The following is a 16,781-nucleotide window of genomic DNA, read 5'->3' as shown; positions in this document are numbered from 1 at the left end:
GGAGCAAATGCACGTGTAGGCAGCCATGGGTAATGGGGGTGGGGGTCTAAGAAAGGCTGCAAGGAAAGTGCATGTTTTGAGTCTTTTCATGTCTAGAATACCCTTTATTCTGTCTTCATACTCTACAGAGAGTGTGCCTGGTTATGGAATATCAGGCTGATATCAATCTGCCTTAGAATTCTGACGTTTCTGTTTCATTGTTTTTCTAGAATCTAGTGTTGTTATTGAAAAGCCTTTTATTCTTGGTATGTTTCTTTTTATTTCTGAATAATTTTGGAAGTCTCTTTACCCAGGTATTCTGAAATTTTATAAAGATATCTCTTAATGTGAGTCTTTTTGCAGTACATTGCTTGGCAATGAGAGCTCTTTCATTATGAAAACTTCAAGGAAAATTTCCTCTATTATTTCTTTGATAATTTCTTTCTACCTACTTTCCTCTTTTTCTTTCTGGAATGCAAAGCTATTGGAACTCTTGGGTTGAATCTCTGTGTTTCCAATATATCCTTTATTACTTTCCATCAACTTTATTTCCAGCTCACTTATTGAGTTTATCTTAGTTATATTTTTAATGTCCAAGAGATTTTTCTAGTTCTCTGAGTATCCTTTTATTTTTTTGTATTTTGTTAATTTTTTTGGATGTAAGCTATGTCTTATTTTTAAAGAATGTTAAGTATTTTTTCATTTATTTTGACATTTTCTTTTGCTTCCAGGATTGTCTGTTTCTTCAAAATTTCTGTTTTGGTGTCTGTTTTTGATACTAGAAGCTTTTAAAAAAATGTCTGGAGATTGATCTGAAATCTGTTTAATATTGAGAGACAAGAAAGTTGACTGGAAACTACGTGTGCTTTGGCAGGGCTGCTGGTCGATGACCTTTTACTGCAAGGCAGTAGGGTGGATTCCAGACACTTTATATGGTACATTAGTTGGACTTCTTGGTTAGAATGTAATAGAAAAAATCCAAGTACCAAATGATTAAGAAACATTTCTTCCTCCCTCACGTCCAGATTTGGTAGTCCAAGGCTTGTGTGACAACACCACGTTATCAGGGATGTAGGCACAGACACCTGGCAACACCAGCTCTCAGGGGCAGTGCCTCGTGGTCCAGGGGGCTTCTCAAGTTTGTGCCATTGCGTCTGCATTACAGGCAGCCGGACAAGGAAATGGCAACCCACTCCAGTGTTCTTGCCTGGAGAATCCCATGGACAGAGGAACCTGGCAGGCTGCAGTCCGTGGGGTTGCACAGTGTCAAACAAAAGTGACTTAGCACATACAGGCAGCAGGAAAGAGGAAGGAAGAGAAAGTAAATGCCCAGTCTCTTTCTAGAAGCCCGTACAGTATTCTGCTTACACTTTTTGGCAAGAAATTAGACACATGGCCATATCTAGCCATAAGCGAGGCTACAAAGCAGTCTTTTAGCTGCATTGCTACCTCAAATGAAATTTACTGCAGCAAAGGAAGAGGGGGATCATGTTAATAGGGGTAACTAGTAAGTCTTTGCCCCACTGAGATTTCTATAGGTTGGGTATTTGTAAACCCTTTTTTTTCGGGTGAGTAAGTTTCCCCAGAGAAGACAACTCTAATTTCTCACTTTAATCTCCCAGCAACAAAGTTATAGGAGGTGCCTCTGGCACCCTGTGTGACAGTCTCCCAGCATACCTCTGAGCTTAGCTGTGCAGCTGTGCATAACTCACCTTACACAGTCCACCCTTAACCACTCACTGGGTGTCTTTGTGCTTTTTGCTCGGGCATTGAGCTGCCATGGGGACTGACAGGTCAACTCCTTAGAGCTACCTGGTGGTGGGGCGGGGAGCTGAAGGACGAATGTTCCAGCCTCCCACCCACTGGAGAACAAGTGAACAACTGAAAGGAGTTTTGTAAGTTTCTCAGTAAGTCCTGCTGGAATTGAGCCCCAGCTCCTGCAGCAGAAACCTCAGCGATACGTACTTGAATTAATGAACTTTCTCTCTTTCTGTTTCATTCTGCTTGCTCAACCTCACTCTTGCTTGCTGGGACCACGTCCCCAATAAAGTGACTGTGCTACGGTCTTGTCTTAGCCTTTGCTTTGGAAGAAACTCAACCTAAGATAAAAGTAATATCATTCTTAAGTTTTAAGCTTAGATTCTCACATCTCTTGTACTCAAAACTTCAACACAGCATCCAGAAAATACCACACATTGTCAAGAAAACCTTGAAAAGGGCAAATGTTTAAAATTCTTTACTATACTTTATATTGCTGTTCACTTTCTTTGCCTGTGAAATACGGTTAAAAAAATAACATGAATTCTGTTCTTGTGTTGAAAATGCATAGATGAGGCTTGGGCCAAGAATCTGTCATAAATAGCTGGTACCACTAGCAGGTATTCTGAAATGAATCTCCCATCTTTGTGCCTGTAAAAACTGATTTCATAAGAAGTTTTAGAAGATGCCATAGTCTGAAATTGACTCTTAAAAATGAAATCTCAAATTCTTACAGGTCCTTTTGCCATTTGACATTGATACAATGAATTGCTTATCTATTTCCCTCACTTTTCCTAGCACAGTACCTGGAACAGGTAGGTGATTAATTGTAGAACAAGTGAATAAATGAAATTATAGTATATACTAGTTTCTATTTTATCTTATAAAGTAAGTTGAGAATAAAGTATTGACATACTCAAGAGACTCTTTGAAGACATTGAATATTGACAAAATATTTCATTAACCTATGAAGCAATACCTAAAAGTTTAATATCAATAGTATAATATTTCTGATAAGGGAAAATACCCACAAATATATTGAAAATTCCCTTTATACTTTAGATGGACTATATGGTAGTATATTAAGAAATTCAGTAGATCACAAGTCAGTCATTTAAAATATTTATTTTAAATTCATTTAATAGATAAATTTTGAACCAAAATTAAGTATAAAATTATACTAAATTAATCATCTGCTGGGCTTAAAAATTCTAACAGAAAAAGAACAAAGTATATGATAGTGTTAAATATATTTTACAGTTCACATATTTATTATGTAATAAGCTGCATTGTATTACATTCCAACAACTGCCAATATATTATAATGATTTTTTAATTGGAGGATAATTTCCTTACAGTGCTATGGTGGTCTCTGCTGTACGTCAACATGAATCAGTCATAATTATATATATGTCCCCTCCCTCTTGAGTCTCCCTCCCCCACCCCATTCTACTCCTCCGGGTCATCCCAGAGCACCAGCCTGGGCCCCCTGGATATTATAATAATTTCAGTGTCTGGACTAACCATTGCTGCTGCTGCTGCTAAGTCGCTTCAGTCATGTCCGACTCTGTGCGACCCCATAGACGGCAGCCCACCAGGCTCCCCCTGTCCCTGGGATTCTCCAGGCAAGAACACTGGAGTGGGTTGCCATTTCCCTCTCCAATGCGTGAAAGTGAAAAAATAAAGTGAAGTCGCTCAGTCGTGTCCAACTCCTAGCGACCCCATGGACTGCAGCCTACCAGGCCCCTCTGTCCAAGGGATTTTCCAGGCAAGAGTACTGGAGTGGGTTACCATTGCCTTTTCTGGGACTAACCATTATGATCCCACAAATCTTAAAGTTCTTAATAGAAAATCCATTAGCAAATTTATGCATCTCATCTCAGTGTAATTGAATTAAATAATAGTTACTGAATTTTGTGCCCAGCACAGTTCTGTTTGTCTGGCAAACCCTAGTTTTCTGTAGAGGGTGTCCTTTTGAGAAGCTCAGGGAAAACAGAAATAAAGAACAACAGATCTAATTCGCCCATTTGCTCAGACTCTAGAAGCCAAGGAGGAGGCAGGAGAGGAGGTGGTACCCCTCCTTTTTGCTGCTCCTCTGGGAAGATACCAATTATCTTTACCAGGGTTTCAATTCTGACTTTCTGTATTGATTCATTTCCTTAAGTGCAGATGTACTATTTCAGCTTCCAGAGCTGCTGTAACTGTCACCAACTTGGTAGCTTAAAACAAGAGAAACCTTTTTTTTTTTTAACACAGTCTGGAAGCTACAGATCAAATCAAGGAGTCAGGAGGGTCATGTCCTTCTCTCTAAAGGCTCTAGGGCAGATCCTTCCTTGCCTCTTTCCAGCTTCCGGTGGTTGCCGGCAATCCTTGGCACATAGATGCACCATTCCCACTCTGCTACACCTTCACAAGGCCTTCTCTACTGGATATCTAGTGTCTGCTCTTCTTATAAAAACATCAGTTTTTAGACCTACCCTGATCTAGTATAACCTCATATTAGCTAACTACATCAACAGAGATGCTAGTTGCATAGGTACCTGGGGTGAGGGCTTCAGCATACCATTTTTCAGCTCAGTTCAGTCGCTCAATCGTGTCCGACTCTGCGACCCCATGAATCACAGCATGCCAGGCCTCCCTCACCAACTCCCGGAGTTCACTCAAACTCATGTCCATCGAGTCGGTGATGCCATCCAGCCATCTCATCTGTTGTCCCCTTCTCCTCCTGCCCCCAATCCCTCCCAGCATCAGGGTCTTTTCCAATGAGTCAACTCTTTGCATAAGGTGGCCAAAGTACTGGAGTTTCAGCCTCAGCATCAGTCCTTCCAATGAACACCCAGGACTGATCTCTTTTAGGATGCACTAGTTGGATACCATTTTTAGGGGGATACAATTCAATCCACAACAGGTATCAACAATATTTTTTTCCAAGAGTGGAAAATAGCATCACATTTTTGTCAAGGCAATGTGTACTGCTTATGTTGTTCATAATACTTGTTGTTGTTGTTTATTCACTCGAAGAGTTGTGTCCTACTCTTTGTGACCCCATGGAGTATAGCTGGCCAGGCTCCTCTGTCCATGGGATTTTCCAGGCAAGGACACTGGAGTGAGTTACAATTTCCTTTTCTGGGGTTGTAATCCTTACTTCTAACCAAAATACAGTGCTAAATAACATGTAGCAGGTACACTTAAGATGTATTTAAAAGACTTAAGAATAAATGGGCATTTTAGAAGTCAAATAAACAAGTTAGGAAATAATGAATATTGATTGAGGTGGCAAAGAAGACTTAATCTCCTTCTTGTGATGGATTCACTAACATGAGACGGAATGTATGAGAACCAAATCAACCTCTGCAAACAGTGGATACTCCAAATGTAATTTCACTGAAGACAAGTCCAATGAATACAGTGATAGCAAACAACATTATTTATTATTCAGAAAATATAAATAGGATACAGTGTAATAGATATGCAAATTAGACTTCCCTTCCATATTCAGAAAATGGATACAATCACATTTAATTTTGCTTCAACTGTACCAACAGTTAAGCCACGTATTGCTTCTGTCGACTCTAGTAACTCTACGAGCATGAAAATCAAATGCATAATATCTTGGTCCACTGAAGAAAAGGAACAAGGCTATATAAAAGAAAAGATATAATGTATTGAATTAGCTTGTAGAAGATCTTGGATATTTTCAATTAAAAAACCCCATTCCAGTCCTATTATAACTATCACATGCAAATGAACTATTTTAAAAAATTAAACAAATTTATTAAGTTTATTTTCTACTTACAATTCTCCTGGAAAACTGCATCAACTCTACTTTCTATTCCTGGAAAAAAACTTGCTATGCTTTGGGGATAACCTGGTTCCATAGATTGACTTTGGTCATCATAGCTGATGAGAAAAAAAAAAATCATCCCATGTTTTAAGACCAATACAATATACAATGATAACAATTTTCTTTAAATTGTATATACTTTTAAAAAGTGCCTTCACACATATCTTCTCATTAGTTCTTCACAATATCCTATTTATTGAAACTAATGATGGTTAATTTCTCTACCTAAGGGTACCTACCTATTTATAAAATATACTGCTATCACTAGTACTAAGACAGATATCTGATTGCTGGTGCAGTGTTATTTTCGAAAGGAGAGCTTATGTTTCTAAGGCTTTTACTTAATTGATTCATCATCTCTATCTGAAAAAATATAAACAATAATTTCAACTTGGGAATCAAGTTCTGTATAACATTTGCTTGAGTGTAGTAGAATTTAACTCTTAGAATTTCATGAATAAATGAGACTTGGACTAATTCTTTCTTTGGATCCCACTTTAGTGCTCTATTCAAGTTAGCTCTTTTTCAGGATATAGAGTGCTCAATACCATTGGGCAGGTGTCTTAACTTTATGAAAATTTCAAAAGCCATAGCAACATCAATCATCTTGTGAAAAAGAATGCTTATCAGAGACCATCTAGATGTGTTAAACCTTCAGATACCTGATCATCGATGGTTTCTAGACAGGGTGAAAAACATAGATTTCAATCTCTAATGGAAAAAAATCTTACCTCCAGAACTGGTCGTTTACAAAGAAGTACGTTTTTCTCCTGTAGGAAACAGCTGCGTCAATTGCTTGGACACTGCTCGGGAAGCCATAGCTTGATATATGCCTGGGGTAACCTTGCTGAGTATCATAGCCACTCAGAGCCCAGTACTGGGTGCCTGTCAACGATTCAGGTGTATGTCAGATAAAGTTTTTCCATTCCTACAAAATGTATATCACTTCTTAACCTTTGCATACATTCATCATAGGAATAAAAATGGAAAAAATAGTCTTGAAAAGAAAAAGGTGGTCAAGTTAAGATCATTGGGCTATGATAGACCTCATGGTTCCCCAACACCTGTAAAATATTCCCAACTTCTAAGCCTGGCATTCAGGGTCCCACACTTGAATGTCTTATCTCATGTGACTTCTATACAGAGATTTAACTAGAACCTTGGGGGAATCTTAGAGAATTATACCTGGGATAAGGCTGGAGGAACGCTAAAGGTGGTCTAATGAAGTGTTCTCATTTTGTAAATGAGGAGATTAATGCCTGAAGAGGGTACAACCTGCTCAAGTTCACACAGCTGTTAGTGGTGGACAGAGGACCCAACCCAGGTCTCTCGACAAAAACGCAGCCAGCGTTAACACTCTCTCCTTGACTCACCTCTTTGAACCTGGGAAAGAGCACAAAGGAGTCCTGCCCTTCCCTCCACCGGGAACAAGAAGAAGAGGAAAACCTCGGGCAGTCACCTTTGAATATGAAAATTAGGTCCCTGTCAAAATCCTCATAAGCAGCATGTATGCCGTTTGGCAGGGACGGCCAGTAGAGAGAAATGAAATTGAATTCCGCCATTCGTAGCCGAGGGTGCTTCCTCCAGACGTACCTAGTGGAACACAAGGAGAGAAGCACGCGTGACAGTCTACGTAGGCGGTTTCTGCGAGTCTGGGGCCGGAACTGGCCCTGTAAGCCTGCTGAGAGGATATGACACCCAGTGACGGCGATGCTGGCAGTCGGTGACCAGCATATGCCCAGTCCTTTGTGGTGACGCCATCCATATGGTGAGAACTCTGCAGGTGTCAGGGGAGCTGACAGGAGGGGCCTTACTCCATTGCGTTTTACATCACCTCCGTTCTCACACACCGACAAGTCTTATTTTGTTAGGCTCTTTCATTACTGGTGCTACAGTATGATGAAGATATTTAGAATACAAGCATACTCAGCCTGTGGGTACACAGTCACAAAATAGCCAATGGAAAATTGAAAAATTCAGTCAGATGATTTTTCCCGCATCTTACGAAGTGACTGGTTCCATTCACCTGACTGAATTTGGGTAGGACCGAATACTATTTTGGTCTTGGGGAAACCCAGCCACAGAATTTCTAACAGCTAGAGCCCATGTTTGTATACATCTTCAGAAACATCTGAATATTTACAAATGTTTTAACTATTTTTTCTCTTCCAGGATGTTTTAAGTTACCCAGAAAGCACTATCAATTCCAATGACATTCACATGCATAGATTTCAAAGGAAAAGCTGAGTAATGTGTAATATGTGACTTAATTAGAATACAGTTTCAAGTTAGCCAGTAAAAGAAGTCAAAAGAAGGAATATTTCATTCTCATACTTGTCTTTGAAGAAGAGTATTTCTCCACGGAGTGTGGTGACAGCATCAAACGTCAGTCTGGGGTCGCAGGCGGTGGGGGTGGTTGGTCCAGTAGGTTGCACAGGGTTGCTTGAGGGTCCTGAAATTTAAAAAAGACTTTCTATAAACATAAGCCCAGGGTGTACATTCGATATATCTCAGGTCAGTGAAGGGTCTTCATATGAAAAGAAATGCTATTTGGCCATCCTACAAGGTGTTAAAGTAGTCACACATTGCTGCTGCTGCTAAGTTGCTTCAGCCATGTCCAACTCTAGACGGCAGCCCACCAGGCTCTTCCGTCCCTGGGATCCTCCAGGCAAGAATACTGGAGTGGGTTGCCATTTCCTTCTCCAATCACACACTGCTGCTGCTGCTAGGTCGCTTCAGTCGTGTCTGACTCTGTGCGATCCCATAGATGGCAGCCCACCAGGCTCCACCGTCCCTGGGATTCTCCAGGCAAGAACACTGGAGTGGGTTGCCATTTCCTTCTCCAATGCGTGAAAGTGAAGTCGCTCAGTCGTGTCAGACTCTTCGAGACCCCATGGACCACAGCCTACCAGGCTCCTCCATCCATGGGATTGTCCAGGCAAGAGTACTAGAGTGGGTTGCCATTGCCTTCACACATTAAAAGTCTTTTAAGGCTCTCTTAAAAGTCTTTTTTTATAATTAAAAAATTAAACAGGCTCAACTTGATGGCTCAGTTGGTAAAGAGTCCGCCTGCCAATGCAGGAGACATGGGTCTGATCCCTGATCTGGGAAGGTCTCTCATGCCACAGAGCATTTAAGCCCGTCTGCCACACTCTAGAGTCCGGGAACCACCAGTAGAGAGCCCACGGACCGTGACCACTGCAGCCTGAGCACCCTGGAGATTGTACCCCGCGACGGGAGAAGCCACTGCAGTGAGAAGTCTGTGTACCGCAGCGAAGAGAGGCCACCTCTGGCCGCAACTGGAGAAAACCTGGGCAGCAACAGAAACCCAGCACACCCGAAGAATTAGATAAAAAATAAACAAAAGAATAGTTGTGACTTTAAGGACAGTTCCAGGTTAAGTTGTGAAGCAAAGAAGTGTGAATTCTTCCCCTTCCCCTCTGCCAATTTAAAATCAGAATCCCACGTTTCTTTCCCTTCTTGGTTCCTCTTTCTGCATGTTTAGTCACTCAATATCTACTTTCTCATTTCCCACAAAAATCCCCCTTCAAGAAGCTCTTATCCATCAGTCTTCTGCCAAACAGCATAAATCTAAGTCCAATTTTAGAAATATCTTTCCTATAAATATTTAAATTGTAATGTATTTTCTCATTGCAGAACAAAAGGTTGCAAGCAGTTAAAATATGGGTGAGTGAGAAAAGGAGGTGTTTTCAGAGGAAAAGGAATTGGGAAGTAGGGGCAGTTAGACTAGGTCTCATTGTTCCTGAAAATTCTACTGTCATGAAAAACATTCATAGTTGTGGGACCCTAGCCTGCTTGGTTTTGATACTGCTGTCTTACCAGAAAGGGAGAATGTTTTACCCAATGTGACTCCACAACACTCCTGTCCCATCAACACTTTAAATTTTTTTTTTTAGAGATAGAAAGAGCTGCAAACCTTTCTCTGGCTTCTTGTTCCTACAGCTACTAGGGGGCAGGAGGGCAAGAGGAAGGAGAGATGGAATGGTCCAGACCACACTTAGACAGAGCCAAAGGCCTCTATATCCCTCCCTGAAAAGTGTCAGTCTCAGCTTTAAAAAACATTTCTCTCTCTTCATACTCCATCCCATCCCACTTCCTTCTTTCTGTCACAGACAACTATCTTGATATGTTCAACATGTATATATATGTAAATATATGTTTGTTAGCATGTTTCTTGAAAATGCTTTGCTTTGTATGCATTCTTAATTTGTGTGGATTCAACATATTGCATAATTTGCACACTGTGTAATATGTATCATTCTGTTTCTTATCCAGGAATCACAATGTTTTAAAGACACATCTGTGTGTGTTAGTTGTTTAGTCGTGTCCGACTCTTTGCAACCCCATAGACTACAGTCTACCAGGCCCCTCTGTCCATGCAACTCTCCAGGCAAGAACACTGGAGTGGGTTGCCATTTCCTTCTTCAAAAGGAACTATAGAAAGAAAGTGAAGTCGCTCAGTCATGTCCGACTCTTTGAGACCCCATGGACTGTAGCCTACCAGGCTCTATCCATGGAACTCTCCAGGCAAGAATACTGGAGTGGGTTGCCATTTCCTTCTCCAAAAGACTTATCGGTGTCCACCTGATTCAGAGTTTTTCAGGGCTGCACATTACTGTATGGCCTGCATCTACCACATTTTCCCTGTTTATTCTCCTGATGGGCTCCCAGGTGCCCTCCAACATCCATCATCATAGCAGACTGCAGTGAGCATCCCTGACGTGCCCAGGCGTCACCATGTACTTCAGACGACCTTACCGTAGATGGCCTGAATGCCATTGATGTCATCTTGATGCAGTGAGAAGCTGCTGGGGTCAATGAAAGCGTAATTGGGATACATCAAGGCCCCAGGATCAGAGGAGTGAGCCAGCCCCAAGGAATGGCCGAATTCATGAGCAGCAACAGGAAACAAGTTGTAATCTGAAATGCAAGCGTGTGCAGTGAATGGGTTGAAGTGGATTGAAGGGTGGTGGGAATAGGATCTCAAGGAACGCAGCTTCGAGGCCCAAACTGCCTGACTTCTCCCTTCCCTCTTCATTATCTGATGAAATAGAGGCTAGAAGGAAACAAGATAGGACTCACAGGTTGTGATTAGGAGTAATGAGCGCCTCATCAGGTCTTAGAAACAAGAGGACTGCCTTTCTTCCAGTTCTCATAATCGACAGACCTGAGGCTTAGGGAAACGATGACGAGGCCATCACAAGTCTCAAGACTCTCAGAGGTCCTCTCCCCACACCTGCTCCTCGCCAGCCTCCCAGACCCACAGCACCACAAGCCGAGTCGAAGTGAAGAGGCACATAGAAAAGAAGCCGGTCAGCCAGGCCTCCCGTGCGGGGTTGACTCCCGTTGGCTTCCTGACCACCCAGAGCCTAGCGCCAGCTCTTCCTTGATTCTGAGCTCTCCAGGAAGCATCGGGAATTTTCCACCAGAAAGAGACAAACCCCGCCCCTTATTGGTTCCTACTCTTGTCTTTTGACTTCCAGGAGTACGGTGCCTTTTGTAACTAGGAACTGAAAAACTTTCAAGGCCTGCACTTCCTGTCAAACAAAGCCCAAGCTCCTTTGCCAAGTCGAAGACTACTGCATTTGGCTCCGGCAGATGTCTGAGGACTGGATGTCTGATGTGAGCCCTTCCCTCCAGCTGGTCTACGTGCCATCTCACAAACACACAGGCATTTTCTAACACTGCCTACTTAAAAAAAAAAAAAAAAAAAGCATAGTTGTAGAGCACTTTCTTATATGCTAGTCATTGTAATAATATTTAATCTTAGCAACGTTCTTATGAAGTATTATTAGAAATACTTCTACAGGAAAGCAACTGAAGCCCAGAGATTTTGGAACCTTGTTATTTGTCTTGCAACTAACAACTGGTAGAGCTGGGGTTGAACCCAGTTATGATAGCAAGACCTGTGCTCTTTCCAGTGTTCAACACTTCCTGATGATAATTAGCCTTGAATATTCTACCCATGCTCTACGACTTACTTTCTTGATCATCACATCCTTCCACCTTGCATTCATGAATGCTTCAAAAAACATCTTTGAGTGCCTGAAGTACTGGGCAAGGGGCTCTGGAGGATTTATCATGATGCATAGACTAGCCGGGGAGACACGTGCAAACAACTTGAATGTGCAGAATAGTGAGGAGGGAAGTCAGAGAAGACAAAACAAAGGCTACTAGGATTCTGAGAAGAAGACAAAATGGGGTGTTTCCATACCAATTGACATAGTATGGAAAAAGAGAGATTTTGAAAGGTGGGGCTTTGGGCGTGGGCAAGGGCATTTCAGGAAGAGGAAGCAACGTGAGCCAATGTAGGACGGTTGGAAAGCAGATGCTGTCATCTGGGAGCAGTGAATTGCAGTGTGGCTGCTCTGTGTGAAATGCGAAGACAAGCCACGAAAGATGATGTTGGACGATCCCCAAGAGCTTTCAGTGTCAAGTGGACATACTTGGCCTAGAAAATGTAAATACCAGGCTTTCCAAATGTGGACATGAGCTTTCCAAGAACAAAACTCCTTGCAGTGTTGGGGAGAATTAGAGGGACAGAGACCAGAGGTGAACAGTCAGGTGGGATTCTGGATCAGGTGAGCGGTAGTGACCATCTGACCTGGTGGGAAGGGCAACAAGAATCCGAAGTCATGGGGAGAGTTTATTATCTTTGTGAACACACAAAGCTGTGAACACACAGCTCCAAGCACAGGGATTTAGATAGAATAAATACTTAGATCATTGATGTTGAGGAAATGGTGGGAGGAACAGGTCCCAAGCGAAGATAAAATGTTCCTTTCTTATTATTTTCAAAAAAGTGTCCCATGGCCTCTTGTTACCCTATAACCTTTTAAAGCACCACTCAGTTATTCCCTTCAGGTGATCTTATTCTTACCCTGAGTCTTCTCCTGAAAGGGGTAGTTTGCTATATGGGAATATATCTTTGAAAAAATAGCTCTATTAAGATGAAATGACTAGATAAACAAGAATATCTAGATGGCTGCTCTTTCCTAAGTAGGACAGTTTTCTAAATAAACCTTATTATTTCTGAATTTCCAAAAGTAGAAATCTTTTCAAACATCATAAAATTTCACAATATTAAAATAAAGATATGCCCTAAATCAGTGGTAAGCAGACTTTCTTTAATGAGAGTCCAGATAGTAAATATTTTAGATTTCGTGAGCCATAAGCTCTGATATTGTGGTATGAAAGTTGTCATAGATGATACATAAAAAGAAGAGTATGTGGCCCTGTCCCAATAAAACTTCATTTATACAAATACGAACAGGAAGGACTTAGCCATGATTTGTTGTTTTGATTCCTGCCTTAGGAAACAAGGTCAGGATTTAGCTTTTAAGATTTTTTCTCAACCTAAATTAACTTAGTATCTTGAGGTCATAAGAATAATGTGTGTGTGTGTGTGTGCGTGTGTGTATGCATGTAGACGTGCAAATTCTAATATGGGAAAGTTCAGTTAGAAGCTACATGTGGACATAACCTTGGTTAACTTACTTTCAGAGGTTTTGGTCCATGTTTCTTCTGCATCAAAATGAACATCTCCTCCAATACCAGGGCCTGGCTGAAAGGCATGAGCAAGAATTCCATCGGGTCCATCAAATGGGGAATTGTCCCCATGATCTGAAATAAAACAATTTGTGTTAGGTATTAGCCACTTTTCAGTTTAGCCAGAGAAAGCAACATTGAGCCTGACTTCTTTGAGCCCACCTCTTTGGGCAAAAGAAATCTGGATGTCTGCTTCTTCGTCCAAGGTCCTGTTGAAGGTCAAGGGTGACACTTTACTCCAGACTTTAAAGGCTTCCTCAATAATTGCTTCCACATCCGTCTCTGTCAAATTTGGGGTATAGTTCACAATCCTTCAAAATGAGAAGGCACGTTAGTCTTTAGAACAGCAGTCCCTCGGTAGATTAAATTGCTCTAGTTTGGAGTTTGTTGCACGTATAACATGCTACCACTGAACAGTGTGTAAGGAGTGGGTGAAGGACTTAGGGTTGAAGACAGACCTGGGTTCTGGACAAGTTACTACATGTCTTTAAACTTCACTTCCTTATTCATAAAATGAGGATGGTAAAATAAAATAAAATAAAACCCTCTCATAAGGTTTTTGTAAGAGTAAATATATATAAAGCATTTAGTTCACTACTTGGCAAATAGTGGTCTTCAATAAATATAGTGTATCATTATTACTGTTATTATCTTCAAAATGGATGAAAAGTGAGGCTAGATTATCTCCAGCAATGATTAAGTCTTTTGGGGGGTCCCTGGTGGCTCGGTGGTAAAGAATTCACCTGCATGCAATTCAGGAGACTGCCTGTAAATGCTGGAGACTCAGATTTGATCCCTGGATGGGGAAGATCCCCTGGAGAAGGAAATGGCAACCCACTCCAGTATTCTTGCCTGGGAAGTCCCATGGGCAGAGGAGCCTGGTGGGCTACAGCCCACAGGGTCATAAACAGTCAGACATAACCTAGTGACTAAACCACAAACCACCTACATGAGTTCTTGGACAGACAGCCTAACTTTGCCATAGTCTTCTTTAGACTGTTAGAGAAAGGAGACCAAAAATGGCAGGCTTTGGATTGATAAGAACCCATGGGATCTTCTCCACTTCATCCTCTCATTCATTCACTAGAATGTAAACTGTGTAAGAACAGGGATATTTACTCGTCTCTAGTGGGGTCCAAGTTCTGTATCAGTGTCTAACACAGTAAGAGTTCAGTGAACACTGGCTCAGGGAATAAACTGAAACTCGAGAAATATCACCTGTAGGTCAGCTTAGTTTTTTCCCACTTGGGGTTTCCTGGGGTTCTCATAAAGCTGCCCGAGTCGGGCACTCCACAGCGAGGCTTTCTCATCATCTCCAGGGTTTCCTCATTTGGCTTCCCTGTCACGTTCAGCCCGAAGAATTGCTGCATCCTTTTAAGTGTCTCGACAATCACATTAGTTTTGCTCTTCCTTTCAGACTTATATTTGAACCTTGGCAATTGGTAGAACTTCTCTAGGTAATTCTGGAAAAAGACAAACATAAGGGATTTGCTGTGAAATTGCCTTCAGTTCTCTGGGATTTTGCATCCCTTTTTAAGTTATTACAGAGGTCAAACCAGGGCTAATAACCTGATCGCCACAAAGATAAAAGCACAAATTTGCTGGTTGAGAGAAAAGGGCCTACTGGAAAGAACAGTTTATCCCTTCAGTGCTACAGTTACTGTTATTCATAAAAATAGGTATTTCATGAAGGGTAAGATAGACATCTCAAGCAATCTCAAGCAAAATGCTAGTATACAGTTAGGAGACTGCCTTCTTATTTTTATTAAAAAGCAAACAAAACAAAACAGCATAAGCATTTATTGACTTCTTGAAGTATTAGTTGCAGCAACGCAGATTCTCTTTTTTAATCCTCTTTTCACTATTGTAGAGGAGGGTTAATCATTCACACTGACATAAAGATGCAAAAAAATAAGGAACTTGCCAAGATGATAATCGGGTCCCAGTTCACCACGTTGCTTCCCAAATGAGAACTGAGAATTTTAAGAGAAGAACGCCAAACATGTTTTGGAGTAACAGCAGCATCACTCTCATTAGCCTTTTATTCACCACAGTAACTCTTCAAGAGGGGCCAGAAACTCATTAAGTACAGGTTCTGAAGGTTGTTAATGAGCCAATTATGAGACTTCTTTCTTTCACCTTAAGCATCCTTAAGTGGCACTTTGCAAGTGACACAGGACACAGCAATTTTGTGTTCACACAGGCTTTGAGATCAGATAGCTTTGGGTTCAAAACTTAGCTCTGCCACGGATTAATTGTGTGTCCTGGACACATCACTTAGATAATTTAAGATTCACTTTTATCTGTAAAGTGGAATTAATAATCTGTCATCACAGGGTTGCTGTAGGATGAAATGAGACAATATTTGAGAAATGCTGAGCAGGACACCCTGTGCAGAATAAGTACTTAATCACTTCTGGCTATCAGCCATGGGTTACTGTATCATGGTAAGAAGTATTTTTTTTCAAGTCAAACAAAAAGAATCAACAAGAAAAAAATGCTTTTCTAAAACTGTAATGCTGAGAAAATTGTGCATGACAAATTTCTGACAGCATTCCTTTGTTTTTCTTTAAAGACTTGGCCTTTCATACTGTTAAACAATGGGGGGAAAGCTATCTGTTTTGTTTTTTACAATGCTTCCCAGAGTTTATAAACAGCCCCATAGTCTGATTTTCGGAAATAAGACCACATAATGAACTGATTTCTGGTTTCTTATAGTTTCCCATCCTCACACTGTCTTGTACACCTGAGATATTTGGCTGCACAAACAAGTTCATACAGAAAGCACGAATCATGTAGTAACTGCATTGCAGACATTCTAGAAAGGAAGTCTTAGGTAAGTGAAAAAGAAAATCATTTTATAATTAAAACCATTCCTTCTAAAAGGTTTTCCCTGCTGGAGCAGCTTGGCAGCCGTGTTTTCCGAGGGTTTGAAGAGTCCAGCGTGTTTGCACGCCCGGCTTTCGGAAAGCCCCGTTTGGAACTCTCCTAATCATTGAAACAAGATGTTCAGCCTCAAGCAAATCATTCACATAATTCCTTCAGGCGGTTTCAACTAAAAAGAGAAGATAACCCCCAAATTTTCTCATCACCAGCAAATCAACCACCCACCTAAATGATAGTTGAGTTACCTGAACAATGTTTCTGTTTTTCTCTTCTAGGGATGCAAAAGATACTGGAAAGTCCCTGGAAAGCTGCACGTGGAGTAAGAGCAGAAGTGGGAGCATCTTCAGGCTGAACATGGCCTTCCTTGTCTTCAAGGAAGACCTCTCCCGGCCTGCCTTCTGCCCCTTCCCCTGCCGGGTACCCTGAAGGTCACAGCATCACAGGTCTCTCACTGTTTCATCTGGTCCCTTATAAAGCTGTGTCTTAAACAATTGCCCCACCAGGAACGTGAAGCAATGCAGGCTAATTACACTCTGACAGTTCTGCAGTGTTATAATGTGATCGAGTACCCTCAAATGGGGGAGTCTTTCAATGGAAAAAAGTACAACTTGCTACTCTGCTTTTGGGGCTTTTACATATTTACTTTTGCAAAATTGTCGAGGAAAAGGAATAGGAGACTAATTCTGAAGTTAATAAACAGCATTTCTGGATATGTCAGAGGCTGAGGCTGTGTTACTTAAACAGT

The 16,781-nt window shown here is 41.3% G+C and overlaps 1 protein-coding gene across 1 annotated transcript; it reads right to left on the bottom strand.

The window, feature by feature from the left end:
• Positions 1 to 5,266: 5,266 nt before the first annotated feature.
• LOC139176159 (neutrophil collagenase-like) lies at positions 5,267 to 16,392 on the bottom strand. The gene is made up of 10 exons (XM_070767607.1): positions 16,282 to 16,392; positions 14,369 to 14,613; positions 13,313 to 13,461; positions 13,100 to 13,225; positions 10,361 to 10,522; positions 7,916 to 8,033; positions 7,041 to 7,174; positions 6,313 to 6,466; positions 5,534 to 5,637; positions 5,267 to 5,376 (listed from the first exon to the last, which is right to left on the bottom strand). The coding sequence occupies exons 1-10, from the start codon at positions 16,390 to 16,392 to the stop codon at positions 5,267 to 5,269; spliced, it is 1,413 nt and encodes a 470-aa protein (XP_070623708.1).
• Between the last annotated feature and the right edge of the window lie 389 nt (positions 16,393 to 16,781).

This window comes from Bos indicus, chromosome 15 (genome assembly GCF_029378745.1).
Source record: "Bos indicus isolate NIAB-ARS_2022 breed Sahiwal x Tharparkar chromosome 15, NIAB-ARS_B.indTharparkar_mat_pri_1.0, whole genome shotgun sequence".
Classification (NCBI taxonomy): domain Eukaryota; kingdom Metazoa; phylum Chordata; class Mammalia; order Artiodactyla; family Bovidae; genus Bos; species Bos indicus.
This window is presented reverse-complemented; position numbering and strand designations above follow the sequence as displayed.

Excerpts from the sequence above, each read along its gene's own strand:
- LOC139176159 (XM_070767607.1), bottom strand. The coding sequence starts at position 16,392 with ATGTTCAGCCTGAAGATGCTCCCACTTCTGCTCTTACTCCACGTGCAG. Across the intron at positions 13,462-14,368 it reads AAAACTAAGCTGACCTACAG|GATTGTGAACTATACCCCAA; the intron begins GTGATATTTCTC and ends CTCATTTTGAAG. Across the intron at positions 5,377-5,533 it reads TGCAGTTTTCCAGGAGAATT|CCTTGTTCCTTTTCTTCAGT; the intron begins GTAAGTAGAAAA and ends TCTTTTATATAG.